Source organism: Magnolia sinica, chromosome 9, assembly GCF_029962835.1.
Source record: "Magnolia sinica isolate HGM2019 chromosome 9, MsV1, whole genome shotgun sequence".
Taxonomy (NCBI): domain Eukaryota; kingdom Viridiplantae; phylum Streptophyta; class Magnoliopsida; order Magnoliales; family Magnoliaceae; genus Magnolia; species Magnolia sinica.
This window is the reverse complement of record NC_080581.1, coordinates 18,539,727-18,565,940: the sequence shown is the minus strand read 5'-3', so window position 1 is coordinate 18,565,940 and position 26,214 is coordinate 18,539,727. Positions and strand designations below refer to the sequence as shown.

Sequence of the window (26,214 nt, the reverse complement as noted above, 5' to 3'; positions counted from 1 at the left end):
AAAATCTACTCTACGCATATATTGTATTGGCTCATGTTAGAACGTCATTAAAAAATGCAGCAAATTTGAAACTAGAGTGACCATATCGTTGGAAAAAATGGGAATGGGTCGCCTACATTCGAAAGCAAGAGTTCCTAGCCAGTGGTTTTTATCCTTTCTTTCTTTCTTTCTTCTTCTTCTTCTTCTTTTCTTTTTTTTCCATGAGCTCATGGTGTGGGCTACCTTCCTTTTCTCTTTTTATCTTGGGGGTTCACCCCTCTTGTTTGTATCTTTTCGAGCTTTTCCCCTAGATAAATAGTAAGAGAGTATTCTTTGCTTGCTTTTCAAATAAATTAAAAATTCAAGGTTTGTTAAAAGAATGTCCACAAAAATTCTCATATTGCGCTTTTCAACCCTTTGATCATGTAAAGGTTATGATGACCATCCGTATTAACAGCAAAAGAGCCAAATGATTTGGATAATACGGTTTTCTAAAGTCAGAAAGGCACACAAATTAGTAGCTTATATATGTATTTTGTTCTAGTGTGCTGTTTTTCTCATGGGCGCTTCTGTATGCATGTGTATGGGTGGTCCACATACCAACTTGATCTTTGATATCATCGCACAAAGAGGACCAAAAGATATTCGGTGTAGTAGAGCTGCAAAATAGTAAGAAAAGAAATTGTTTTAGACTGTATAACATGAAAATGTACTAAATATTAATAAACAGAAAGGAAAGGATAAAAGCAGATTGCGTCACTGGAGGTGATCCATAAATAATCACCCAAACATGGCCAGGAGTTGGTGAGATCGTTAAGCTGGGCTAATGCCTTCTTTCATTTAATTGTATTTAGTACGTGTCTTAGGGTGTGTTTGGTTGCACCAAATTTCAAAAATATTATGAATTTTAGACTGATTAATCATGAAATAACATGAAATTTCTTGATATTTGGTGCAAACAAACACAACCATAATGGTTTTTGGCTGATTGGGTGTGAGCACTTGGGTCTACTTGAGCTTTAGTGTATGAGAGGTGGCCTAGGTCCAACCTAGTTCTTGACTGGCTAAAATTCATAGCTTGAGTTCTAACCTATGTGACCAAACCCTCTCCGGGACTCGACATAATCTGATTTTTTGAAAACAAGGCATTTGGGTTGATGATAGATGTGGACAGATCGTTTTCTTGCCCATTGATTGGATTGATTTGCTCATCAAATCAACCTAATTTTGGACAATGAGAGGAGGGATCACATGATGGATGGTCCTTATTGGTGATGGAACCTTTCCCAGTATAGGTAATTGAGAGCATTGATTTTTCTTCACTTTTGATGGGTGGTTAGAATTGTTCAATCAAATCGATTCTTAAGTCATTGCCAATCAAATGTCAAACCCACACCATTGGTTCCCCAAACACATTAGAAGATTTTTATTTATTTTTAGCATTTCAATCAACCATCCATTTTTTCTAATAATTGGTCAAATGGCTAGGATTGTCCAATCAAAAGTGACTCGAGAAGCATGGATGATGAAATGTGGACCCCACATGGACTGTCCATATCTATAAAGCATAAGAATGCTATTGATGTTTCACAAACATAATACAAGCATGTTTTTGGAATAACAACATACTAAAAGTGGATGCACACAAGGCGCCCCAGACTTTTCTTCAAGGCCAATGGTTAGATACCATAGAATCATAGAATCATGTTGAGTTAGAGATCAAAGACTTCCCAACCTAAATGACTCCTATGGTTAAGCTTGCACTTGGAGATTCCGAGAAGGAAGGGATTAAGCACGTACAATCTCTACATTGTAGGATTTATGAAAATTTCAAAGATTATTAAGCTCTAGATAATTGCTTCGACACTCAAAATCATAACAATGGAGACAATGCACTCAACATCGCGTCATAATCTTGGAGGTAACAACAAATAAAGTGAAAAAAGAAATTAAGACCAACTTCTAATTTCTGTGTCAGGGTCTGATTTCTCAGCAAGACCTAGAGGATACTTTACATAATCATAAGATAAAAGGAAAATTACAGTAGGAGGGTGTATGAGAAAGGAATTGTTGCACACTATTATAAACGACTACTTTACTAATAAGAAATAGCACGGTGATCGAGCACCAATCTGGGCTGCCTAGATGGCTTAGGTTGACTAGGTAAAGATGGGAAAAAGTGGGTTTGATGCTCTCTCTCTCTCTCTCTCTCTCTCTCTCTCTCTCAGGGCCGCTAATCCTCCTCCTTTAGGGGAGGGGATGGCATCCTGTCATAAAGGAGCCTACTGGCTAGCTTGAGCTCAGTAATGATAGAAGAAATCTAATTTCTACCTCCGTACTTGACTCAAGCACCAAGCCACAAATTGTACACTAAACTCTAGGAAAACACATGGCTTGCCCTGATTGGTGGATAGATTCTAGTGGCACTTTCCTTATCTTACCTTGAGCTTCAATCTGAGAGGTATAAGGAAGGTCGGGGCAGACTTGATTTAGTTGGTTTCTCGTAGGATCTTGGTCTCCTCGTGTTGGGTTTGGTTAGGATTTTAGTTCTGAGTTAGGGTTGGGTTTCAATTTCTGATAGGTTTTTGGTTTCGGATAGCGATTCAGATCTTGTGTGGTCTGTCACCCCATTTTGATTAGGGTGTTTATATATATGCCTCTTTGGCAGTGGTTGCATGCAACCAAATGCTAATGTAATGATCCTGAATTTTGGTACATTTAAGAACTGTAATTAATAGCTAATAATTTAAATTTTAAATTAATAACAAAAACAAATCACTAGCTTGTTTGGTAGAGACACTCTTAGTTTTGAGAGAGGTTAAGGGATCGACTATTGACACCACAACTCTCAGTTATGGATCTGAACGAATCATTTGATCCTAATAGCTAAAAAATATAAGAACACCATGGTTAATTAAGTGGACCCCACATTATTACTTGTAAGTACTTGCAGTACTGGGTGACCTAGGGGACCATCCCTTGATGCCCACGATGTGTGGAAGCCTACCCTAGAAGGGGAGATGCCATCGACAACAGCTGCTCTACCTCTGCTCGTCAGATTCAGTCTTGCTCGCCTACAAATCAGTGGTACATTTCTTCTTCGTAGTTTTTCTTTCTTATGACATCCATGAATCCCTCCGATAAGATCAAAACTATCCATGTAAGGTTAGATGGGAAAATTTTTTCCCTGTGGCAATTTCAATTCAAGCATTTTTTTAGTAGGAAAGAGTCTCTATAGCTATGTAGATGGTTCTACAGGAAAACCAAATGATGAAAAGGAACTCCTATCTTGGACCACAAATAATTCAAAGGTGGTCACATGGATCCTTAACAATGTTGAAAGCAATTTTGCAATTAACCTCACGTCATTCGAGACTGCATACGAAATATGAGCTTACTTGAAAATGTGTTATCAACAATCAAATCATGCCCATCTCTATCAAGTAGAGTATGAGTTGTCAAAATTAGAATAAGGAGCTCTGAGTATACAAGATTTCTATTTTAAACTTACCTCCCTTTGGCATGAGATTTAACTTATGGATCCAGTTATTCCCGCTGCGGCGGTAGAGAAATAAAGATACTTTGTGACACAAGTAAACTCCATCCAAAGTTTGAGCCAACTCGAACCGCTCTGATGAACCGGCCTCAACTACCATCTCTTAAGGCAGCTATCTTATTTGATGACAGAAGAGGCGTTTGAAAACCCTTGCTTCCATGATAGAGGTTGTTTCTGATGCTGCCTTCATTACTTGCAATTTTTCAGAAAAGTCACGAGACATGTTGAAAGTTAAATGTTTTGAGTGTAATGGTTTTGGTCATGTGGCTATTCATTGTCCCAACAAGAAAGCAAATCTGAAATCCTCTGGACCCAATACTCTATTTTTTCGATACTGCAAACAAGAAGGACATGATATAGCCAATTGCCAGACTCGCCCTCCCCTACCTCCTCACTACCAGCGATGTGGACATGCATTTCTGGCTCCCTCTGCTGAGAAGCCTGACTCATTATCTATGGCCCCATCAATGCAGGCTAATCTACTTTCCCTAGAACAAATTCAACAAATCCTTCAAGCGATCGGTTCTTCAAGTTCGATAAGTGATACTGATCCTATAAATCATTGGCATATTGACTCAGGGGCATCTAATCACATGATTAGGGACCATTCTAGTCTAACTAATTGTGTCCCCTATAGAGGAATGGGTTCCATTTACACTGCAGATGGGAACCATTTACCTATCTCTCATATCGAGTCCTTGAAAGTCTCCCCTTTATCATCTCACAATTTCTTCCTTTGCAAAGTATTTTATGTTCTTAAATTATCTGCCAACTTGGCTTCGGTTGCTCAACTAGTGGAAAATAAATATTTGGTTTTATTTTCTCGGTCTGGTTGTTTCATACAGGATCTGGAAACAAGGAAGCTGATTGGGAAGGGCTGTAAGAGGAAGGCTATTTACTTTGAAGTTCGATCTCGGAGTTGTCTCATCGCGTTGTTTCTTTCTTCCATCTTCGCATGATATTTCTTTTGCTAATAAATACTAGAAACTTTGGCATAGTCATTTAGGGCATCCAAATTCTAAAAATATGCTTTTCTTATTTATATCTAGTCTTTTAATTGATGAAATCAATATTAGTCTCATTCCCATTTATATGAATTGTGTTAGTTGCAAAGTGTGTAAATCTACTGCATTGTCATTTTCATTAAGTAATTCTCGTACTCAGAATCTGTTTGATCTTGTTTATACTGATGTTTGGGGTCCATCTCCCATCATGGCTCCTGGTGGTTCGTTGTATTACATCATCTTTGTGGATGACTATTCAAGGCACACTTGGATTTATTTCATAAAGCACAAGTCTGAAGCATTCTCATGTTACAGACAATTTTCCTCACATGTGGAGACTCAATTTGCAAAGAAAATTAAAATTCTATGGTCTGACTCTGGGGGAGAATATATATCTTCTAAGTTTGACACTTTTCTAAGTTCAAATGGTACTATACATCATCGAACGTGTCCTCACACATTGGAGCAGAATGGAGTAGCATGAAATTGCGGTTTAGACCGCTGTAGTAGAAGTATGGAACAGTTCAGGAATCTTAGAGGGGGTGATAGGACTTTTCAATGATTATACTAATTTAAAACTTTACTGCGCAACTTAAACTCATTTTCAATTAAACTAAGCAAGACAATGTAACTCTAAAGGCTTCCAAACCAATAGAGGGTCTAATCACATAGGCTACTCAAGATATGCAAATAAAGCAACTAGCCTATAACATTATGAACTTGTGTGGAATGTGCTGCCTATCAATCTCATCCAATCATGAATAAATAATCAAGCATTTAAACCTATATAAATATGATTAAATAGATGCGCAAATAACAATTCCAAACACAAGCATGTATGGTGGTTCGGCTAGCCTACTCCACTCCCGACAACCGTACTCTCTCCTAGAGTGTGTTAGATTTCACTATCAATGGTTTTAAATCAGGTTCACCATAAACCTTTACAGCCCTACACAAAGGACTCTACAATTTATGCCCTATGCAAGAGCAAAGGTCCTACACTAAGAACCCACGTTTAGGCCACACCAGCCAAGGAGGTCCTTGTAGACATCCCACCCAGGCTAATATCTTGAGAACGCTAAGACAATCCGAGAATTGTGATCATATCCGAACCGAACCCTGATCCGAACCAAACCCTAATCCAAACTGAACCCCAACCCGAACCAAACCCTAATCCAAACCAAGCCTTGGACCCAGCCTAACCCTAAACCCAGCCTAACTCTAGCTTAAACCCTAATCGAACCCCACACCCTACCTAAAACCACAACCATTTCCCAAACCTGATCCAAACCTTAACCAAACCCGAGCCATTACGAGCCATCATTCAAGCCAGATCATGCCCAAAATCAATCCATTTCTCAGGCCATTTTCGGGTCACAATCGATCCAATTTCGAGCCATTTTGAGCAAAATATCCAGAAAGGGGCTTTGGGCCACTATCTGGGCCCGAAATAGGCCCACCGGTCAAACCGCGGGAGAAACTGTACCAGAGCGGTAGTCTGACTACCGCCAGCGGTAATCCAATTACCTTCACGCACGAGACATGTGTGTCCTCTAAGCAACAGCTGTCTCTCGTCCCAAAGTCAACTTTCATATGGATTTACCAACCTCCCCACCTTATTTACCATTTTACCTACCTCCAAGAGCCAATGAGAGCATGTCACATGGCATTCCACCCTCAACCAATCTCAAGCTGCCAAGTCAGCTTTTACCCCTCCCAAACTCAGCAATTACAGCAATGGCATCAGAAAAAGCTATAAATAGCCCTCTCCTCTTCACATTTCACACACAACAATTTCAAGAGAGAAAAAACTCTCCTCATTTCAAGGGAGAGAGGGAGAGAAAGGAAGAGAGTGAGGGTGAGAAGGAGTTCCCAAGCCTCCAAGTTTAGATTTTATAGCTACCCCTTAGCCTCCTCCCAACCTTTCCAACCCCACAAGCCTAGCCTGGATTGATCATTATGCAATACATGTCTTAACCTACTCAAGATCAAGCCAAAGATCTTTTCATTTTACATACAAGTATTCATCATGACATCTATTCCCTTCTTAACTCCCCTGCTTCTCTAGATCTCTAGTGACCGTATGCTCTGTGACTTGCCGTACATTAGATCCATCACATCAGAAATTCCTAGCAATGTAGTCCACTTTTCTTCATCTTTTGGCATAAGTATCATTATATCCACCCTCTAGACACATCATTGAAAGTATGCTCTGTGGCTTGCCGAAATCTTAGATCTTGCCGCATTAGAAATTCATGTGTGCCTAGTCCTAATCCGACCATATCATTCACCCCTTGAGATTCCTTACCACACTAAGTAGATACCATACATTTGTATGGGCAGAGAGGGTGCCTAACACCTTCCCTTTTTGTAACCGAGGTCCCTTACCAGGAATTCCAGATTGCAGACCAGGGGTCAATCTAAGGTAGGAGTCTTCGAATTTCTCCAACCTTACGTATTTCGCAGGTTCTAGCTGACTGCGGGATTCTGAGATTAATTGGCTAGTGGCGACTCCAACATCTACAAATTAGCCTAATCACCCCCACCACCAAAACATAACATATAAATCAGCGTGGGCGCCGATTTCCAGCATTCCTAGAATGGCAACTCCATCAAAAAATTTGCTAGAGCACACTAGTTGAGACCTGACTCGAAAACGTGTGGTATTCCAGTCTCAAGGGACATTCATCATTGTATTCATACACACACACACACACACACACACACATATATATATGTATATACATACAATTGTTTGGGCATCAATCCTAGCCACGACTACTCGATCACATGCAGCTATGGCTACGCATGAGGAAGAGCTGACAGCTCTACCAACTCTTGATGCATCGGCACCTGCACTGGCGCCGACACCTTCGACAGCTCCAACAGACTCACCAACTACTGTAACCATGAATGAGGTGGCCCAAAGTCTCAAAGTAATGCAAGAGCTATTGCTTCGCCTGGTGCCAAGCACCATACCAAACACGCAGGCAACACAACCTAGTGTGCAAAATAGTTCGATCCCACAAACTCCTTTTGCTTTCTCCCTCATTCCTCTAGTAAATCATGTTCTCCCTCTTCCTGCAGAATCAGCCCAACATACAAACGAGAGCAACCCTCCTGCACATCTTCCTCCTAATAGGAGATTCAATCAATTCCAAGGGGCAAAACCCCTCTCGATCGGTCCCTCCGAAATTAAAGAGCTCTTACAATTGCAAGATATGCAGAGGAAGCTACGAAAGCAGCAGGGGGTGGATCTCCCATCTACCAAGTTCAGGGATTTTTGTCCCTTCCCTAATGCAATGGTACCTCAAGACTTCGAGGTACCAAAATTTAGCAAATATGATGGTACAGGGTGTCTTATGGACCACTAAAGAGCATTTTATGGAGAGTTGAATACTGTGGCAGGTAATAACGGAGCGTTGATCTGTTTGTTTCAAAAATCCTTAAAAGGCGTGCATTAGATTGGTACATGTCATTAGACTACCGTCGAATTAAAACTTGGGAACAACTCTCCCAAACTTTCATTGATCGTTTCATGTACAATCTTAATGTAGCAACCAAAAGGGTGGATTTTGCTGCCCTAAGACAGAGGAATGATGAGTCATTGTCAACTTATATTGGACGGTGGTGGGCCATGGCCGTCAGAATGAAAACACCTATTGATGACGAGGAGTAAATCTACATGATCATCCACTTGGCAAATCCGAGTATCTCTGGATACCTTGTCTCGTATCCATATGCTAACTTTACCCAACTCATCTGTGTCAGGGAACAAGTCGAAGCCGGAATAAGAGCTAGGACAATCTCCCCTTGGTGACCTCATTAGGTCTCCACAGTACAATGGATAGTGGAAGGAAGGTCTACTGGATACAAGAACGGTAACAGAAGTATTCCTGACCTCCATCCAACAGAAGAAGACAATCTTGTTGCCTCTACCCAAGGCGCTTAATTCACCCCTCAAGAGGGACAATGGCAACAACAACAACAACAACAACAACATAGGGGAAATGCGCAAAACCCATACAAGTAATGCTGGGCAGGTAGTTTACTCCTTTGGCACAAACATACAGTCGGATCATGACAATGTTGGTGCAAAAGCAAATTATGACACCACTCCAACCTCGACTTCCGCCAAATCCCCTACCCGCAAGCTACAATAAAAACAAGTATTGCGCATATCGTCAGTCTCCTAGCCATCTAACCGACCACTGTTTTGCCTTGAAACATGTGGTCTAGGATTTGATCGAAAGACAGAAGATTGTGATCACCACGCAGGCTAACACTATGGCTCGGGCCAACATCCTCCAGAATTCTCTGCCACCATATCAAGTATGCCCCAGTTCATCAGGAACCCCTACTAATAATATCAGTCAAGGAGAGCCACCCCCAGTCAATCCAGTCCAATGCATCCATTCAATCACTGCCAGCCCAACAACAATACCCCTAAGTTTATAAGGGGCACACCCTACCAGTCCAATCTCTTCGCTCTTAAATATGCAAGGGGAATTTCCAACCGGTCCAGTCTCCATGCCCCCAAGTCTACAAGGGGCACACCCTGCCAGTCCAATCTCTTTGCCCTTAAATATGTAAGGGGCATCTTCATCCAGTCCAATCTCCATGCCCCCAAGTCTACAGGAGCCACCACCGATCAATCCAATCCATACATCCTTTATCTCACAAGGGGCACCACCTGCCTATCCGGCCCCTACTCTAACCCTCATGATCTAAGAAAAAGCTCCTTCCCTGATCAACATACCGCATGCCCTAACAAAATCAGGGCCTAACTTCAATCATGTGGTAACTTTCCAAGAAGGACATTCTAATACTCAAAGCGATTTGCCTAGCTCTACTCAGTCTTTGATCCTTCTAGAGAAGAGTCTAGGACGAGTGATTCCCACCTCTGGGAAAGAGGTCGAGGGAGTGATTAATGTCGAGATTCTGATTAGTCCCAAAACAGCAGCCATCACTTTTCAGGTCTTCGACATCACAACTTCATTTCATCTCCTCCCTAATCAGTCTTGGATCCATAAAGTCAAGGCTCTCTCTTCAATTCTTCACCAAAAGGCCAAGTACATTTTCAGAGACAAGGCGCTGACCATTCTGGATGATCCTGAACAAATCTTTCCAATAGAAGCAGTCAACTGTCAAGAGCTAGATATCTCGATCACAGACATACAATGCTCCAATGAGGATATCCCATACCATAGTCTTGAGCTCGAGACTGTGAATTGCATGCCTCTTGCATGTCTCATCGAATCAAACTATGTCTCCCTCCAGTCGAGCACCAACATTTTTATTATCGGCTTGAATATCAAGAGAATGCAGACATGAGAGGACTGGGATATCAACCTCTTATGGGTGAGGTACCAAAGCACAGATGTACCAAAGGAGGGCAAAATCGACAAGAGGAGGATGATCCCTTCATCCACACATCAATCAGATCCATCAAGGAGGGGATCATCTATTCGGTGGGCGAGCCAAGATCCACCGTGGAGGATCAAATGAGCAAAATGAGCCCAACTAGGCTGTTTGGAAATGACTCGGGCAAGGGGCGAGAATTGCCTCTGATTGACTGGACCACAGTCTGAATCCCACCTAAGCTGAAAGAATCCAAAGAATCACAATAAGTCAGGGATGGGTTGAGGAAAGTGACATCCAACACCAACTCAGAGCCCAATCCCAAACTCATCACGACATTTGGGTACGACAATGAGGGCCCACCTACTGATCCATCTGGCCCTGCCTCCTAGGGGGGGGGGAGTACAGGGCAATAGTTGGTTCGCAGTCCTTAAGACGGCACAATCAAAGAAAATAATGTTTGACTCCTCGAACAGAATCAGGCAATCCTTGGTTCACAACGCCGTCTTTCTCAAAAAATAAAAATAAAAAAAATCAAAAAATTCTCAAAAGCCAAAAACATTATATATTTTCAAAATGCCAAAAAATTCAGATACTTGTCAAAATGCCAAAAAATCATATATTTGCCAAAATCCAAAAACAACAAAAATTTTCAAAACACAAAAACAATAGAAAATCTTTAAAAAATCAGAAGCAATAATGTGTCAGGCGTGTCTGTCAAAACACCTGAGATTAAAGTCGACTCATGATTTCGATCTAGAGTTAGACTTCAAACTCATGGGTTTGAACAAATCCTAGGATGGGGAAAATGATGATCCGACTCTTAAGAGGATTCCCTCCGAAAGTTCGAGGCAAAGGCTAATGTTGTCAAGGAGGATTTTAAAACTGTAAACTTGGGATCCCTTGAGCTCCCTAGAACAGTACGCATCAAGAGATCCTTACCTCCTGAATACAAGTAGACAATGACAAAATTCCTGAGACCCAGGGCTATCTAACTTTGGGTTCTCCTATGGAGCCTTACTTAGATCAAATGAAGAACCAATCATACACCATTTGTTGCAAAGCCTAAAGTCAAGCCTATCAAGCAAAGTTATCAAGATCATGTCTGAAGTCCATGATTGAGTCCTACTGATGAACGATGGAGATAAGCTATTGCGACATGTCCAAAAGTGCTTCAAATATCTAAAGCTTGTATAAAGGATCCATATGCATGCTTTGAATCTTTACAACCTAACAACACCCTTATCCCTTCATTGTTGGTTGTTGACATCATCGGAAGAATGAACCCAAAGACATCCAATGGTCATGAGTACATTCTCGTGAAAGACAAAAGCGAGCGCCGACAATATTCTACATCATTGATACGAATGAAAAAGAGAAGTCAAGGAAAATGATTGGTGTTAATCTCGATACAACCAACTACATCTTGCAGATATAAAGCACACAAGGATTGCAAAGACCAATGACGAGCAAGTCTGAAAGAAAGGTTAGCAACATGGTAATCATGCACATCTTATCATTGCGCCTACTAAATCTAGGGGGCAACTCCAGGCCATCCTGAGACGGTCTGTTGATCATCCATGAGGTTCTTCCAGGAGGTGTCGTTCGTCTCACCATCATTAGGGGCAAAGATCTTCCAGAGCCCATTAATGCCGACAATGTGAATATCTATCATGGGTAATCCTACCTGACTATGTCGACAACCACAATCATAAAGCTAAAGTCAAATGACAAAAGGTTAGCACTTGAGGTACATTCCATCATCATTCTTTCCTTCCAATAAGTGTTCCAAATAATAAAGGGTTCAAAAAAAAGAAGGAAAAAAGATATAAAAAAATGGATGAATAAAATGCGTAGTCCAACAAAAATGAAAAAAAGAAAAGAAAAAGAAAAAGAAAGAAGAGTCGAACCTAATGAGTGAGAATATAAGTCACCAACCCATTTCCCCTCAAGATAGTTTAACCCCATGTCAACAGCTTTATAATCATGATTGAAGACAAAGTCAGGTAGCTCACCAATCAGCCGACAATGAATAGAGTCTAACCTCTCACCTTTGTTACTTTAAAAGAAAAGAAAAAATTAAAAGAAAAATAACATGTCTAAGCGAAACGAGCGAGGTGACAACACGAAAGGGTGCCTCGAGTAAAAATAGCGGGCATGTAGTGGACTTGGTGAAAACCTAAAAAGGCACCAAGGGTAAAAAAAGCACAGCTACCAAGGGGCAGGCAAGAACAAAAACTTGGGATGTGGTGAAAATCCGAAAGGGCGCCACGGGCAAAAATGACGAGAAAGTCGGTTGTGGTGAAAACCTGAAAAGGCGCTACGAGCAAAAATGGCTAGAAAAGAAAAAGAAACAAAAAGTGTAGGAACAGGAGAAGTTAAGGCAATAAGCAAAGTGAAGAAGCACAAGGAAAAGATGAGTCCCGAATCAGAATTCTCTCAGACTCTACCCAAATCCAAGAGGCATGATCCTAGTATGTGCTACTCTCAGGGAACTGAGATCCTTAGTAAACAACTCAGAATACTGGATTCAATGTGGGCTAAGTTCAATATTCTGATTCCACCATCCAGGCACAAGTTCAAACACAAGCAAACACAGACAAGATATGGCACAAATAAAATTTTCATTCCTTTCAAAAAGTCTTTTTGTACATCATTTTCCTTTCGTTACAAAAAAAAAAGCATCTATACATATACAGGACAAGCAGTTAGCGAGGTCAAGGATCACAAGGTAGGCCTCTATCCTATCCCTCATATATCGACAACCTCTGCCTAAGTCTCTCTACCTCCATGCACAGGTAGAAGACCTCGTCTTTCTCCAAGCAACACGATGCGATCATGATCTCACCATATCGTCGCCCCACCGCTAGACGATGGGCCGTATCCTCGCAGGCAGGGTGAAACATCGAAAGCTCAGATATGAGACGACCATGTGTGGCTAACAGGACGACCATGTGTGGCTAACAGGAACGACAGATCAACAAAAAGGCTTAAAAGGCAACCAAAAAGGCGACATCGGGCAATTAAAGTTCCATATATACGGAAGATTTGTAAACTGATAATACATGATCATGTGATCTAACTAGAGTAATCATCGCCAAGTACGTAATTATCCGTATCCTTCTGATGAAGCTAAAGCCCCAAAGGCCCACAAATTCAAAACTCCAGAGGCCCATGGTTCAAAGCCCCAGAGGCCCACAGTTCAAAGCCTCAGAGGCCCACAAGTCAAAAGCCCACAAGGCCCACAGGTCCAAAAGCCCACAAGGCCCATTGTCCAAAAGCCCATTTCAAAGCCCACAAGGCCCATTGTCCAAAAGACCATCTCAAGGCCCATCTCAATAATCCCAGAGTCCAAGCCTATTGTCTAAAAATCATGAATAATGCCCCATTAATTCGTTAGTGGAGGCCATCTGGCTATTTGATCCATACCGTACAATAAAAATCGGACAACGACGCCCTCCCGAGAGATCGGACAGATGTTTTAAAAATCTCAAAAATATCTCAAATAAAAACCGTTTGCCCCGCCAACTCATCAATGGAGGCAACGCGACTGTTTACTAAACTTAAGCAAATAAAAACCGAACGACGACGCCCACCCGCGAGCTCGAACGGATATTTTCCAAAAAATCCAAATAAAATTTCAAATAAAATCCCCAAGGAGTCTAGCTCCAAAGAGGATAGTTTTCAAATAAAAAATTTTCAAAAACGCACGTGGCACATAGTACACTGAGGAATTTATTATATTCTCCAGTTGCAGTCAGTGTAAACAACGAAATAAGATTCGATCCCTTCCGGTTTCCCTGAAGGATAATCGAATCCATACATTATGCAAGTACGATTGGCCCGATCTCCATATTTGGACAGTCGTATGAATCGAATGCGAGTAAAAATGATTTGATCTATCTCTAGAAAGAATAATCAAACTCAAAGTGACAACAATCTATTGTAACCAAGGTATCGGAATCAGCAGACTGCATGACAAAAGATTACCCGCACATACCTAGTTTGGGATGTTCGAAAAATTTGATCGAGTCCAAGTCGGTGTAGTGAGTTCCCCATAAGGCCGCATCAACACGCAGGGCAGCTAACTACTTTGACGATCAAATGGAACAAATACTCCTAGGGTGATTATGTAGCAAAGGAAATGATAGATCAAACTGTAAATGCTATTGTGTAAATCTAACACCCGTAGTTTTGTAAACTTTTGTTGTGCCAAACCATTTATAATTGTATCATGCTTTGAGTTGAAGTGATCAGGTTCACACATTTCAAAGTTCTTTGGATCTTCATCGAACTTGCCTATATCTTTAAGTTGAAGTAAAGAGTGTTGAAGTTCATGGTTTCAAGCTAAGATTCAAGAACTCAAGTTCAAGTTTGAAATTCAACTCATATTCGCTAAAGACTCATGAACTCAAGTGTAAGTCAAGCTCAAGTTCAAGTGATCGAACTCAAGTTTCAAGTATCATAAGATATCAAGATTCGGAAGCGAATGGTGTTTCATTTGTTCCTACTCACAAATAGGTTTAGATAACCCTAGATTGACCTTAGGTTGTTTCATATTCATTGCAGGTCATTTCATATGTTATAGGTTATTTTCTTGACTAGTCTTAGACCTTGTTCGACTAGTCCAAGTACTGGCTCGACCAGTTTAAGTGTTTTATCGACCAGTCCAAGGTTTGTTGCTAATTTTTAAAATTTTCTATTAGACTCTCGACCAGTCCTGGTGACTGCTTGACCAGTTAAGTGAACAGTACTCAACCAGTCTTGCAGGCTCGACTCAAAGTCCAGCAAGCTTTTCTGGTCCCACTCGACCAGTCGAGCAACGATCTTATCTTATCGCGCCAGAAAATTTGAAATTTTGTTGGTCCTTCGACCAGTCGAACCAACCCTTAGACGAATCGAGAGAACAATATTTTCACCTATAAATAGGGCATGAATTTCAGAGTTTATTCATTCATTAAAGAGAAATCAAGACACCACTCTAAGAGATAAGTTTGTGATATTATTAAGTTATATTGTACTCATTTTATATTCTCTTTAATTAGCTTTCGTAATTTGATTTTAAGATCTTTATTCCTTACATTAAGAAGGGATTTGCGATTTCCCCTTTCTTGATATCAAAATCAAATCAAGCTAGCCCAACTTGATTTAATTTAAAAATCATTTAGAACTAGAACATTTTCATCTGTGAGACTGGATATTGAACATCTTCGTCTACATCAGATCGGTTCTACCGGGCTTCTTTAAAGGAGAATTTCCAGATAAGTATATTTACATTTTGTACATTCCTTTTTGGTTTTTGAGGTTGTGCCAGAAAAATCTCTTTTTAGTTTAGTCTAAGGTGATCCAGGAAATCTCAGAGTGTGGGGTTTTTGTGATTGTGTAAACCCAATCAAAGACACAATTGTGAAGGTTTTAAGGTGAACCTTGAAAAACCTTTTTCATAGTGAATGCTAATATCCCGAGGGAGTGGATATTAGGAGTGGAGTAGTTGTATGACTATTTTTTAACAGTTGGTGTACACACAAGCGAACCACTATAATTCCTGGTGTGGTGGATGATTGAATGTGCCTATGTGTGTGAATGTTGTAATTTTCTTTAAGCATTTGTGGTGAATGGTGTAATTCATTTTATGCACTTGTGGGAATGTTGTAATAACTTAGTTTATTTTATTTGCTATTTCCTTTGCCTCTTTATTGGTTTGAGTTTTTTATGCTTACAAACATTCTAGTAAGGTTGTCCTATCATAAGCCTTTGGTTTTTGGTGTTAGGTTGTCCTTAGAACTAAGTTTGTATCAACTTCTCAAGACTAGTACATTTAAGGTTGCTATTTACTTATGCTTATTTATTATTTGATTGTGCTATCTTTCTTTCAATTCTGCATTTATTTTTTAATTTGATATAGTCCTATTCACCCCCCCTCTAGGACGTATAGCTCAGCCTTTTCAAGTGGTGTCAGAGCCTAATAACTTTTTTTTTTGGATTCATTTCCTAAGCTAATCGATCTGAGCTTATAAGATGTCAAAATTTGATAGCCTCTCAATCACTAGGCCTCCACCTTTTGATGGCTCTAATTATGCCTATTGGAAAGCCAGAATGAGGATCTTTTTAAGGTTCATAGATGAGAGCATGTGGCAAGCCATAATGACTAGATGGACCTCTCCTACCACTGAAGTTCTAGGCACTAATGGAACCAAATCTATGAAGGTTGCACCTATTTTTCTTGGACCACACTTCAGAAAAATGAGAGTAGTGTCAATACAAAGGCTTTAAATGCAATTACTTGCGCACTATCACCGGATGAATTCAAAAGAATTATATCCTTAATTTTGTAAAGCAAGCTTGGGACATTCTAGAAATGACACACGAGGGTACAACTATTGTCAAGAAATCTAAACTTCAAATCCTCACCACTTGGTTTGAGGAAATACGTATGGAAGAAAGTGAAACTTTCATGGACTTCTATACTAAGTTAAATGACATAGTCAACTCTACGTGGGGTCTTGGTGAGAGTATCTTAGAAAGCAAAGTCTGTGCAAAGATATTGCGCTCATTGCTTGATAGGCTTAATTCAAAGGTCACTGCCATTTAGGAACTTCGTGATACGAATAATATGAGGGTTGAAGAGCTGGTTGGTTCTTTACAAACCTACGAGTTAAACTTTAAGGCTCCTACAGGTAAGTCCATCGCACTTAAGTCTTCTAAAAATATTTCTCATGAAAATGTTAGTAATTCTGATTTTGAAAACTCTGAAGATGATATGGCACTATGTAACGTCTCGAAAAAATCCGTACAAGGACCCGAGTACCACCTCTGGCAGGACTACCCAAGGACCGCATCCTGTCGAATAAGTTAGGCAGAAATTAGTTAAGTACTAAACTAAATAATCGGTGGATTAAGCTTGGGCCACTATTTCCACAAATGAGAAGGCCTAAAACCATTAATATCACTGACTCAACGTCACTTAAAGACCTAGGAGAAATCCCAAGAGCATGTCGCTCTCGAGAGTACATTGAAACCCCGTATCGGACCTAGACCGCATGTCGATGGTCCGATGACCACGAAACTATAGGACTATGTCTGTCCTACTGGGCTTGACAACCATCGAGGGAATCAAGCCCAGATAGTGTCCACAAACGTACAACATGAGCCATGAGTAAAGTATGTGGGAAACATGAATACCTTTAGAAAACGAACCAAAACTTAAGTGAATTGGGTCATTCACTCTTATACGAAATTGAGGATTTCATACCGTCAGTTTCTAACCAAACTTTATGCATGGGGAAAGGAAATTTTCCTGTACATATCTGTATAACTGTGGCCCCGATCGAGTAAGTATGACTGTTGATTTGACGTAGGTTCTTCACGGTCGATCGGCTTATCTGATCACACCGAAATCATGTCCTAGTATAGATCCATTGTCATAGAGCATGCCCTATAACGTAGGCAGGTCATGGGCATCCCTATGAGCCCTGTTCGTCAAAAACAATCGCCAAAAGGGTATAAACTATGTGTATAGTAGCCCTGGGGCCATTTGCATCACTTTTGGGCTTATAAATAGCCCTTATTTCACCCCACCTCTCTCATATACGAATTTCATCAAACCTTAAGGGAGAGAGGAGAGAAAAGAAGAGAAAAGAGGAAAGAGAGAAGGGAGATCTTGGGAGATCGTTGCAGGAATCATCTCCCACGATTCCATGCACCAAATCGTCTCCCATTCATGCTACCGAATCTCTTTCAGTTATGATTTTGGGTAAGAAAACCTAACCCAAATGTCGTTGTAGAGATCCAAGTTGATTGTTCGTCAAACTAGCTAACTTATTTCGTCATTTATGTGTCCAACGTTCCGTTTTCAGAAACGTAAAGTTTGGACCGAGTCCAAATCGAGCATTCCGACGAAAGGTGCAGACTATAAATGGTTAGGTTACGGTTATCAATGCTTTCATGTCAACTAATGATTTATGTCTGACCTAATTGCTATTGTATTGACTTAGATATGATGATTTCTGTATGATATACATATATGAACTGTGATGATGAAAGATACATCCCATGTGTTTGTTGAAATGTTTGAATGAACATTTGAAAATGATTCGTGCTTGCCATGATTACTGATCTAGGATTCATCATTGTCATATGCATGTTGATCTCTCTGTATAAGGAATTGTTAAAATATATGTTGTAACTAACCTAGTTTATGTATTTGGTGAAGTGTAGTCTAACCATTTGATGAATTGTCTGAATGAGAAATTATTGGTGCTTTATATTTATTACGAGTATTAAGATAGGATTCTTTATTGCCTTATGCATATGTATAGTTTCTTTTATGTAATCATATTTGTAAGCCCCGTATCCTAGACCGTACCATTCCATAGGCTTCCACGGTCTTCCCAGTCGAATTCCGGCAACCTTCGACCCTTAATCGGTATTTGCGTGCGACCTAAATTCTCATGCCGTCAACCCGAGTCGACTCAACCCAGGGCTTGTACCTTAGCGACCGCGTCATAGCCGCGGTTCCGATGCCGTAACTCGCTCGCTGATGCGATGCTCTGGTCGGGAGTTGTGAGCCAGCGTTCGGTCCGAGGGAATCTCTACGAGGTGTCATATTAATCAATCAATCCCATCAATCCCATCATGTCAAGTACACATCACCTTTCACCCTTTCCCAAGCAAACTCCAAAGTCAAAAAGTTCTTACACTACCCATACCCTTTCTTACAACTTTTGCCAAAAAAGTCAAAAATCTCTTACACTCCCATCCCTCTCTCCCATCCATCACTCCATCACCCATCACTCCCTCTCTCTCTCTCTCTCCCTTATAAGTCTCTCTCATTTTCAAACTCTCCCATAAGCAAAAATCCCATACGTATGAGTCCTCCCATGGTGAGAAAATGCATGTGTGGCCCACCTTTCCATCCCTAGATCTCTCATCTCAACCATCCATTTCTCATCTTCCTCCATCAAAGAGAAGCACAAGGAGCTAAGGAAGCCAAGGGAGCAAGAAGATCAAGCGGTGGGTGTTTTGATAGGATAGTTTTTGATGCTTTTAAGATGGGCCAAGTGAGGCCAACCGATCAATGGTTCGGATCTCACTTTGGACCCTAAGATGTGGCCAATGGCCCACTTGGACCATCATGATGTTTATTTCCTTGCATGCTTAGGGTCATCTAGACCATCTATTTTAAGTGGAGAAGGGATCTTCACCGTTGGATTTCGATTTCATGGACCCACATGTAATAGGACCCACTTGATGTATGATTTAGTGCAAGGGAGGGCCCATAGTGTCGGGGTCCCTCCATCACGCGGGTCTCACTCTCTATCCCTCTCTTTTTTATTTTATTTTATTTTATTTTTGTGATGATAATGAGGTTATGTGGCCCACTTGAATGGACCCCACCATGAGGTAGGTATTTTATCCAAACCATTTATAAGAGGGGCCCACCTTATATGTGTAGTACCATGCCATCCATCACTTGGTGGCCCACCTAAGCAGGGCCCACCTCCAAGGAATATGGAAAGTCCAGCGTCCAGGGACGCTAGACATTCGCTGGAAAGAAACACAAATATCAGCTTTTTCCCAAGCTTTGGGGTGGTCCACTCATGTAGGCCTCACCTTGATGTATGTATTCAATCCACGCCGTCCATTCCCTTCTTGACCCCATTTCAGGCGTTGAGCCGAAAGATGGGATCAATTAGACCTTCGGGCGGGCCATACCATACCAAATGGTGGTTTTCACTATTGAAACCTCCCCTGATTTCCTATACGTCAAAATATGTCCGATATTGGACTTGTTTTGCTCGTGCTGAGCCATGGAATGCCATTGGACAGTGTGGATTGTCAAAATATGGACCCCACCTGCAAAATCCTAAGAAAAATAGAAATTAAAAAAAAAATCATTAACACAGCAGCTGCTGCTGCTGTGTCAGACAGCAGCAGGCGCTGCCTGTGCATAGCGTCCAGCGGACGGACCGCCAACCACTCACGGCTGTAGCCGTGGGCCCCACTTTGATGTTATTTGTCATCCAACCTGTTCATGAGGTGGGCCATTCCCAGAAGTGGGCCCCCTCCAAATTCCAACGCCATCCAAGACTCAGGTGGCCCACACCGTATGAAACAGTGGGATTGAACCTCTACCTTTGAAACCCTTTTTGGGCCCACAGAAGTTTTGGATCAGGGTGAAATTTGTTTTCACCCTTCATCTATGCGTACTTGACCTTACCAACAGGTTGGATGGTATCTCAACATTATGGTGGGCCCCACATGGAGCCCAGCAGTGATGTATGTGTTTTATGGCCACCGTCCAGGCGGACGGTGGGGCCAGCAGTGATGTAAGTGTTTTATCCCCACCGTCCGTGGACGGTGGGCCTGTGATGGTTGTGTGCGTGTGTGTGTGGGCCTGTTGTGTGCATACGTGTGTGCGCGCGTGTGTGTATATATATATATATATATATAATATTATATTATATATAATATTATATGTACTATATATGTATATTATATATTATATCATATTTAATATACAGGTGGTGGGAGGCCCATTTCAGTTCACTTGTGGGTCATGATTGAGGCCCACTTTGATGTATATGCAAGGCCCATGGGTGCAGGCCCATTTAATGCATTAGGGGCCCATGGGTCGAGGCCCATTAAGATGTAATGGGGCCAATGGGTTGAGGCCCACTTGATGTACATATGAGGCCCAATTGGTGTGGCTCATTTAATACTCATAAGGCCCATGAGATTAGGCCCATTTAATGCATTCTAAGGCCCATGGGTTATGGCCCATTGCAATGCACATAAGGCCCATTAGTGTGGCCCATTGATGTGGCTCACTTGATGAATATGAGGCCCATATGATACGGCCCATTTGATGTATTGAAGGCCCAATGAGATATACCTAAGGTTCATTGCAATGTGCAGTCCCAACATGATTTATGTAATGATGTTTACGTCAGGGCTATGCCTTGGGAGCAATGGTGGTTTGACGTCCACATTGCAAGTATAGTGTGGTTAAATGTCCGCATTATGACTTTCCCTAGGGCCCATTGTTAGGCTTGTACGTTTGATGTGTAGGCCGTCTAGGCCCATCTTTGTTATGATTATCATCCATCCTATATAACATGTTTAGTTCCATGATTCATGATCATATGCATCATACATATGCTTGATATGAGAAATGACTGATCATAGCATATGCCTTCGGGCAGATTGTCTAGGGGCCCCGACAGGGGTGTTGCCCTACATGAGCGCATGATACGTGCAGGATTACTGCATGACTGGATAGTGTGATTCATGCATTCGCATTGTGTGATATGGTTACTGTACGCCCTAGCGACATCAGGGCCGTAGCCTCCACAGACGTATCGTGGTTGGCAGGATTGGATACCGGAAATACTGTTCTACATGGGGTGCGATAGATATCCCTGGGTGAAAGTCCCTAAACCCTTATGGTACCAAGAGGTTGCTCCAACGTCTAGACTAAGTGGGTGCATGAGCGCTGAGTGCCGATTACCAGATGGTTGCGCTTTCCACTGTGTCGTGGTCGGTTGAAAGGGGGTGCAGCCTTACCCACTCGAGAGTAGGGGGCAATACTAGGCTGAGTCTGACCAGCTCGAGGAGTGGGTCCGCTATTGACGAGCCGAGCCCGATATTGGCAGGCGGATAGTAAGGTCTTTTTCACTCACCTTATTGCACGCGATGGGGCGGCAATCTGGCTTGGAGTGTACTAGACGCCGGTGATATTTCAGATTTTGAGCTGCATTGATATGTGGACTTAGATGAGGATTTGTATGCTTGAGTTGCATTTCGCATTGCATGGCCTTGGTATGGCCGACATCATTCATGCTTTACATCGCATGGCCTTGGTACGGCTATGGTATTCTTAACCTTCATCAGCATGTTCCGCATTACTCTGATACTGTATGGATGCATTGCCACCTTGAGCATACACTTTCACCACCCTCTAAGCTTTCCATAAGCTTATGCACGACCGTTGCGTGCAGGTGACGTTGGATCGCAGCAGCGCTGAGGCTTGAGCACGTAGCAGATCTTTTTGGAGCTTTTAGTCTATCATCATTGTATTTCCCTTTATGCTCATTGTACTTGTAAAGTTTTTTATCATAGTGGAAATGTGATGGAGTTTTTTTTTGTTGTTGTTTGTGGGTTATGCCTTTGGTTATGCCTTTGGTTATGCTTATTACGAATCAAACTGATGTTGAAAATCCTCCTTGTAGCATCCCAGGATCGGAACCTGGCGAATGGGAGCTGGGGGCCGAGAATGGGGTTCTACGGAGGCTGTCGGCGCCGGATTCGGCGATCGGGAATTTTGTGAGCCCGGTTTCTGAGTTTGGGGCGTGACAATATTTGCCTCTATGTAATTAATCGATTAAAAAAATGCAAGTGTATGGTAACATGATCGATGTGTTTGATGAAATGCTCAAATGAGGAATTCACTTAGATTGTTTGTTAAATGTTGAGATAATTATCATATGTGTTTATTTGTTGCATATGAGTAAGATTGGAGCTACAACAAGGCCCAGGCAATCGGTAACAGCCCCTGTTCAGAGAGCCGAACTAGTCTCGCCACATTGGGTACACTTGATGAATCCGGATTGCACGACGATTGTCGGTAGTCGTTAGGTCATGAGGGGTGCTTGTGCGCTCAATGTCAATTAAGTCAGCATGTGCCCGTACTAATCGAGCTTGCCTAACAAACTGATTGGCCTATTGCGTGTTTACCATGTATGGACACTACTGCTTGAATCTAAGGTACCCCTCACCAATGTAAATGCCCACTTCAACCATGGTACCATAATCCGCTAAGACTTATGAGTCAAGCATGGTGATATGGGACACCGTATTCAAGCTGTCGGCCTACGCTGGGGTCATGAGCTTCCCCGTAGTAACTAGTGAGTAAATAAGACTCGTGAGACAGGTATGGTGGTATGGGACACCGTGTTCGTGTTGTCGGCCTATGCTGAGGTGACGAGCCTCTCCGTAGTGACTGCGAGTATAAACTCTTGAATTTGCCTATTGACTGCTTTTCATTAGGAGTGATGACCCTATAACGTGCCTATCGTATGTACTTAACTAGGAGTGACGAACCTAAATGGATCCTTCGGTTCCGGTCAATGATATAAGGGGAGGTACCCTAGCTTCCCAAACCTATTGTATGAATAAGCTAAATTAAGTACTTGGCTAACATGACCATGCATCGCATTACATTAGTTAGGATGTGCTTTAAAGGCGATAAAGTTGCACCGTTTTGAGGAAGTGTTGTCATATGCAAAATAGGTTGTCGAAGTCGCTTGTGAGGGAGCTTCGATGCGAGGGCATACATGATTACTTGCACTCCATTCCTGCCTTAAAAAGAGTCGTTAGAAAGTTGTTATTTGTTTGCCTTATCATTACTGCTTGATTGACTTGATAACATATTAACTTTTGCCTTATAGTACCACTGAGTTAGCCACTCACTCTCACTTTGGGATGGTGTTTTAAAACACCAACCAGACTCTAGTTCAGATGCAGGTGTTGATGAAGTCTATGAAATGGAGCAGGAGTTTATGGATGAGGAGGAATTCTCCCACTTTCAGCTCTTGGGTGGGTCGATGTAGACCTCGTGCTGATGCGCAGGGACCACTGGGATTTCTGGCTTAGTTGGACACTTTACTTTTCCATATTTTGTTCATTTTGAAACAATTCATGTATATATTAAACCTGGTTACGTACTCATACTTTGGAGGTTTGTGAAACACCCACATGTTTAAATATATATGTTTCAGACTTCCGCTTGCCTAATTTAATTATATCCGGAGTATGTTATGTTGTTTTAGTATAATCTCACTCATGCTTAACTCATTAATATGGATGAAATCTGAACATCATCATCCATACTGCATAAGTGATGTTCTAAATCTTGGGAGTAGAGCTTTGCTTGACCCTCGAAATTTAGGGCGTTACAAGTTGGTATCAGATCATGATTTGGATTAAACTGGACCTGGGTTATAGGTAATATAACGTACTCTGACTTAGGAAGGGGGCGATGAAATTTAGAAATCACATTAGGATCCCAAAGTTTCACCGACAGGCGAGACCAAACAATGTGATGTAGTTTCCAACGCGTACCTAAGGGACTTAGATCACGTGCATTGACCTAAGTCACCTCTAGGCCATCAGTCAACGGGTTTGAGTCATTAGTTGACGAATTCTAAACCTGAAATGGATCCAAATGGCGTGAATACACACGTGTTGGACCACAAAATGGACCATACGGGCCTAAAACCCCAAATCATGAAGTTCGATTGGGTCCAGGGGGTCCCACAGACCAAAACACGTCACCATGGGGGTGGCCACCACCAGACCGACCAGATAGGGGCAGCGACACCGTGAGATCGGCGGCGCGTAGCCACCGGCCGACCAAGCGGGGTCCCTCCCACGTGTGGGGGCCCCCTTTTAACACCCTTAGCACCATTTTTTCCCTCATTTCACCCTTTTCCAACCCCTCAAACACTTTCAACCCTCTTTCTCTCTCAAATCTTCATTTTCATACTTCCAATATCCCATTTTCTCTACATCCTACACCCCTCCACCACTATTTCTCTAAAATTATCCTTTACATCTTCCCATCTCCCTTATTCTCACTCATTTAAGCACAAAACCCTCCTTTTTGTGCCTCATAACCTTCATACTTTCAAATCCACTTCATCCTCAAAGTTTTTCCATCTTAATGGCTCTCTTTGAGATCGTGACCGCCATCTTCTACATTTCAACGCTCCTTTCCCTTATGGGAAAAAAGAGAGCGGCCCCGGATGAGGCCAGGCCAAGTCGTCCAAGTCGTTCTAAGAAGAAGGCAAGTGCCAAGACAAGTGCAAGCGCCGAGCGAAGGTCGAAACGGGACCTCGACCCTCGAATCCAGATAGAGAGGTCTCTACTGGCAGGTGCCGAACTCGGTAAGTTCTGAAATCACAAGGTTGTTTTCAAAGCTCACGTGGATGAGAAGTTATTTGGGATATATCCAGTGATCGACCTCCTCCCAGAGAATGGGTGGGGTCCCATGTTTGAAGGAAAAACACATGCTAGTGAAGGCACCATACAAGCATTCTATGCACACATAAGGGACCCAACTCTTGAGCCTCTCCAGTTTATCATCCCGTTGGGGATAACTGAAACCAAGGTTGATGTGGATGTCATGGCCCATATCATGGGAATAGAGCGCGGTGTGGTGCATACCAGCAATACTAATCTCACTAGTGGATGGGAGAGAGATCGCCGCACTCGCTTCCTTTGCGGCCAACTTGTTGATTGGAGGTGAGGGAACAGTCTCGCATCGACACGTATGACGAAAGATTTCCGCCTACTCCACCATATATGCATGTACAACGTGTATCCTAGATCGAGCAACCGCATGGAATACACTAGATTTATGGTGGACTTCCTGTACCGAGTTGGACAAGGAGAAAAAGTATGCCTGCCTACTCTCGCCCCAACTCAGATAATTAATATTGTACGGTATACTCGGGGGGACGCCTCCCTCCCATTCAGCCGACTCATCTGCAAGATCGCCCGCAACTTCGGATTCAGGCTTCACATGGAAAACCTTGTGCCTGTCCATTTCATTAATGAGACTACAGTCAACAATATGAAAATAGGCCCTAGGCAACGCCAAGCTAGAATTGAAGAATTCAGGGATGAGATAGAAGAAGAGACCGAAGAAGAGGAAGGCAGTGAAGAAGAGGAGACCTAGGGCTCAGAAGGGGGACCTCCTACCGCTCGTGATGACTGCCATAACCGGGCCACCTTAGATGCCTGCATGGCCTAGATTGAGGAAAATCAGGCCTACTTAAAGCAGAAGCTCAAGGAGAACTAGGCCTACCTGAAGTAAAAGTTTAAGAGAATGTCCCGCACCCATAAGGCCCTCCTGTGCTGTATGCAGGATAAGGGAGCACCTCCACCTTCGCTAGAATCGGAGAACTAGTAGTATATTTGTAGTTGTTTTCCTTGTTTTCTTTTTTTTGTAATAGCCTTGGATAGGCTTAGTTTGGATGTTAGGTTAGTAAGTGTTAAAGCCTTTTGTTCGTTAGCTTTCATGCATCCTCTGTCATAGTGCATGTAATACCACATCATATGTAACTGTGAGAAATTTTGTTAAATGAAATGTATGAAGCAAATTTATTTTAGAAATGTGTAGAATGTTTAGAAAGATTGGATGATGTTATCCTAATCCTATAAATATTGTACCCTATGTTGTATATAGGGAATGCCTCCTAAAACTACTCGGAACATGGTGCGTCTCCCACTTGGTAGAATGATTGATGGGGC

The 26,214-nt window shown here is 42.0% G+C and overlaps 1 protein-coding gene across 1 annotated transcript in view; it reads right to left on the bottom strand.

The window, feature by feature from the left end:
- Positions 1 to 357: 357 nt before the first annotated feature.
- LOC131257009 (probable homogentisate phytyltransferase 1, chloroplastic) overlaps positions 358 to 26,214 on the bottom strand; it is a 125,301-nt gene continuing 99,444 nt past the window's right edge. Inside the window, exon 12 of the mRNA XM_058258161.1 lies at positions 358 to 638. Coding sequence (XP_058114144.1) covers positions 597 to 638 — 42 coding nt within the window. The 3' untranslated portion in view covers positions 358 to 596. The remainder of the gene's footprint in view (positions 639 to 26,214) is intronic.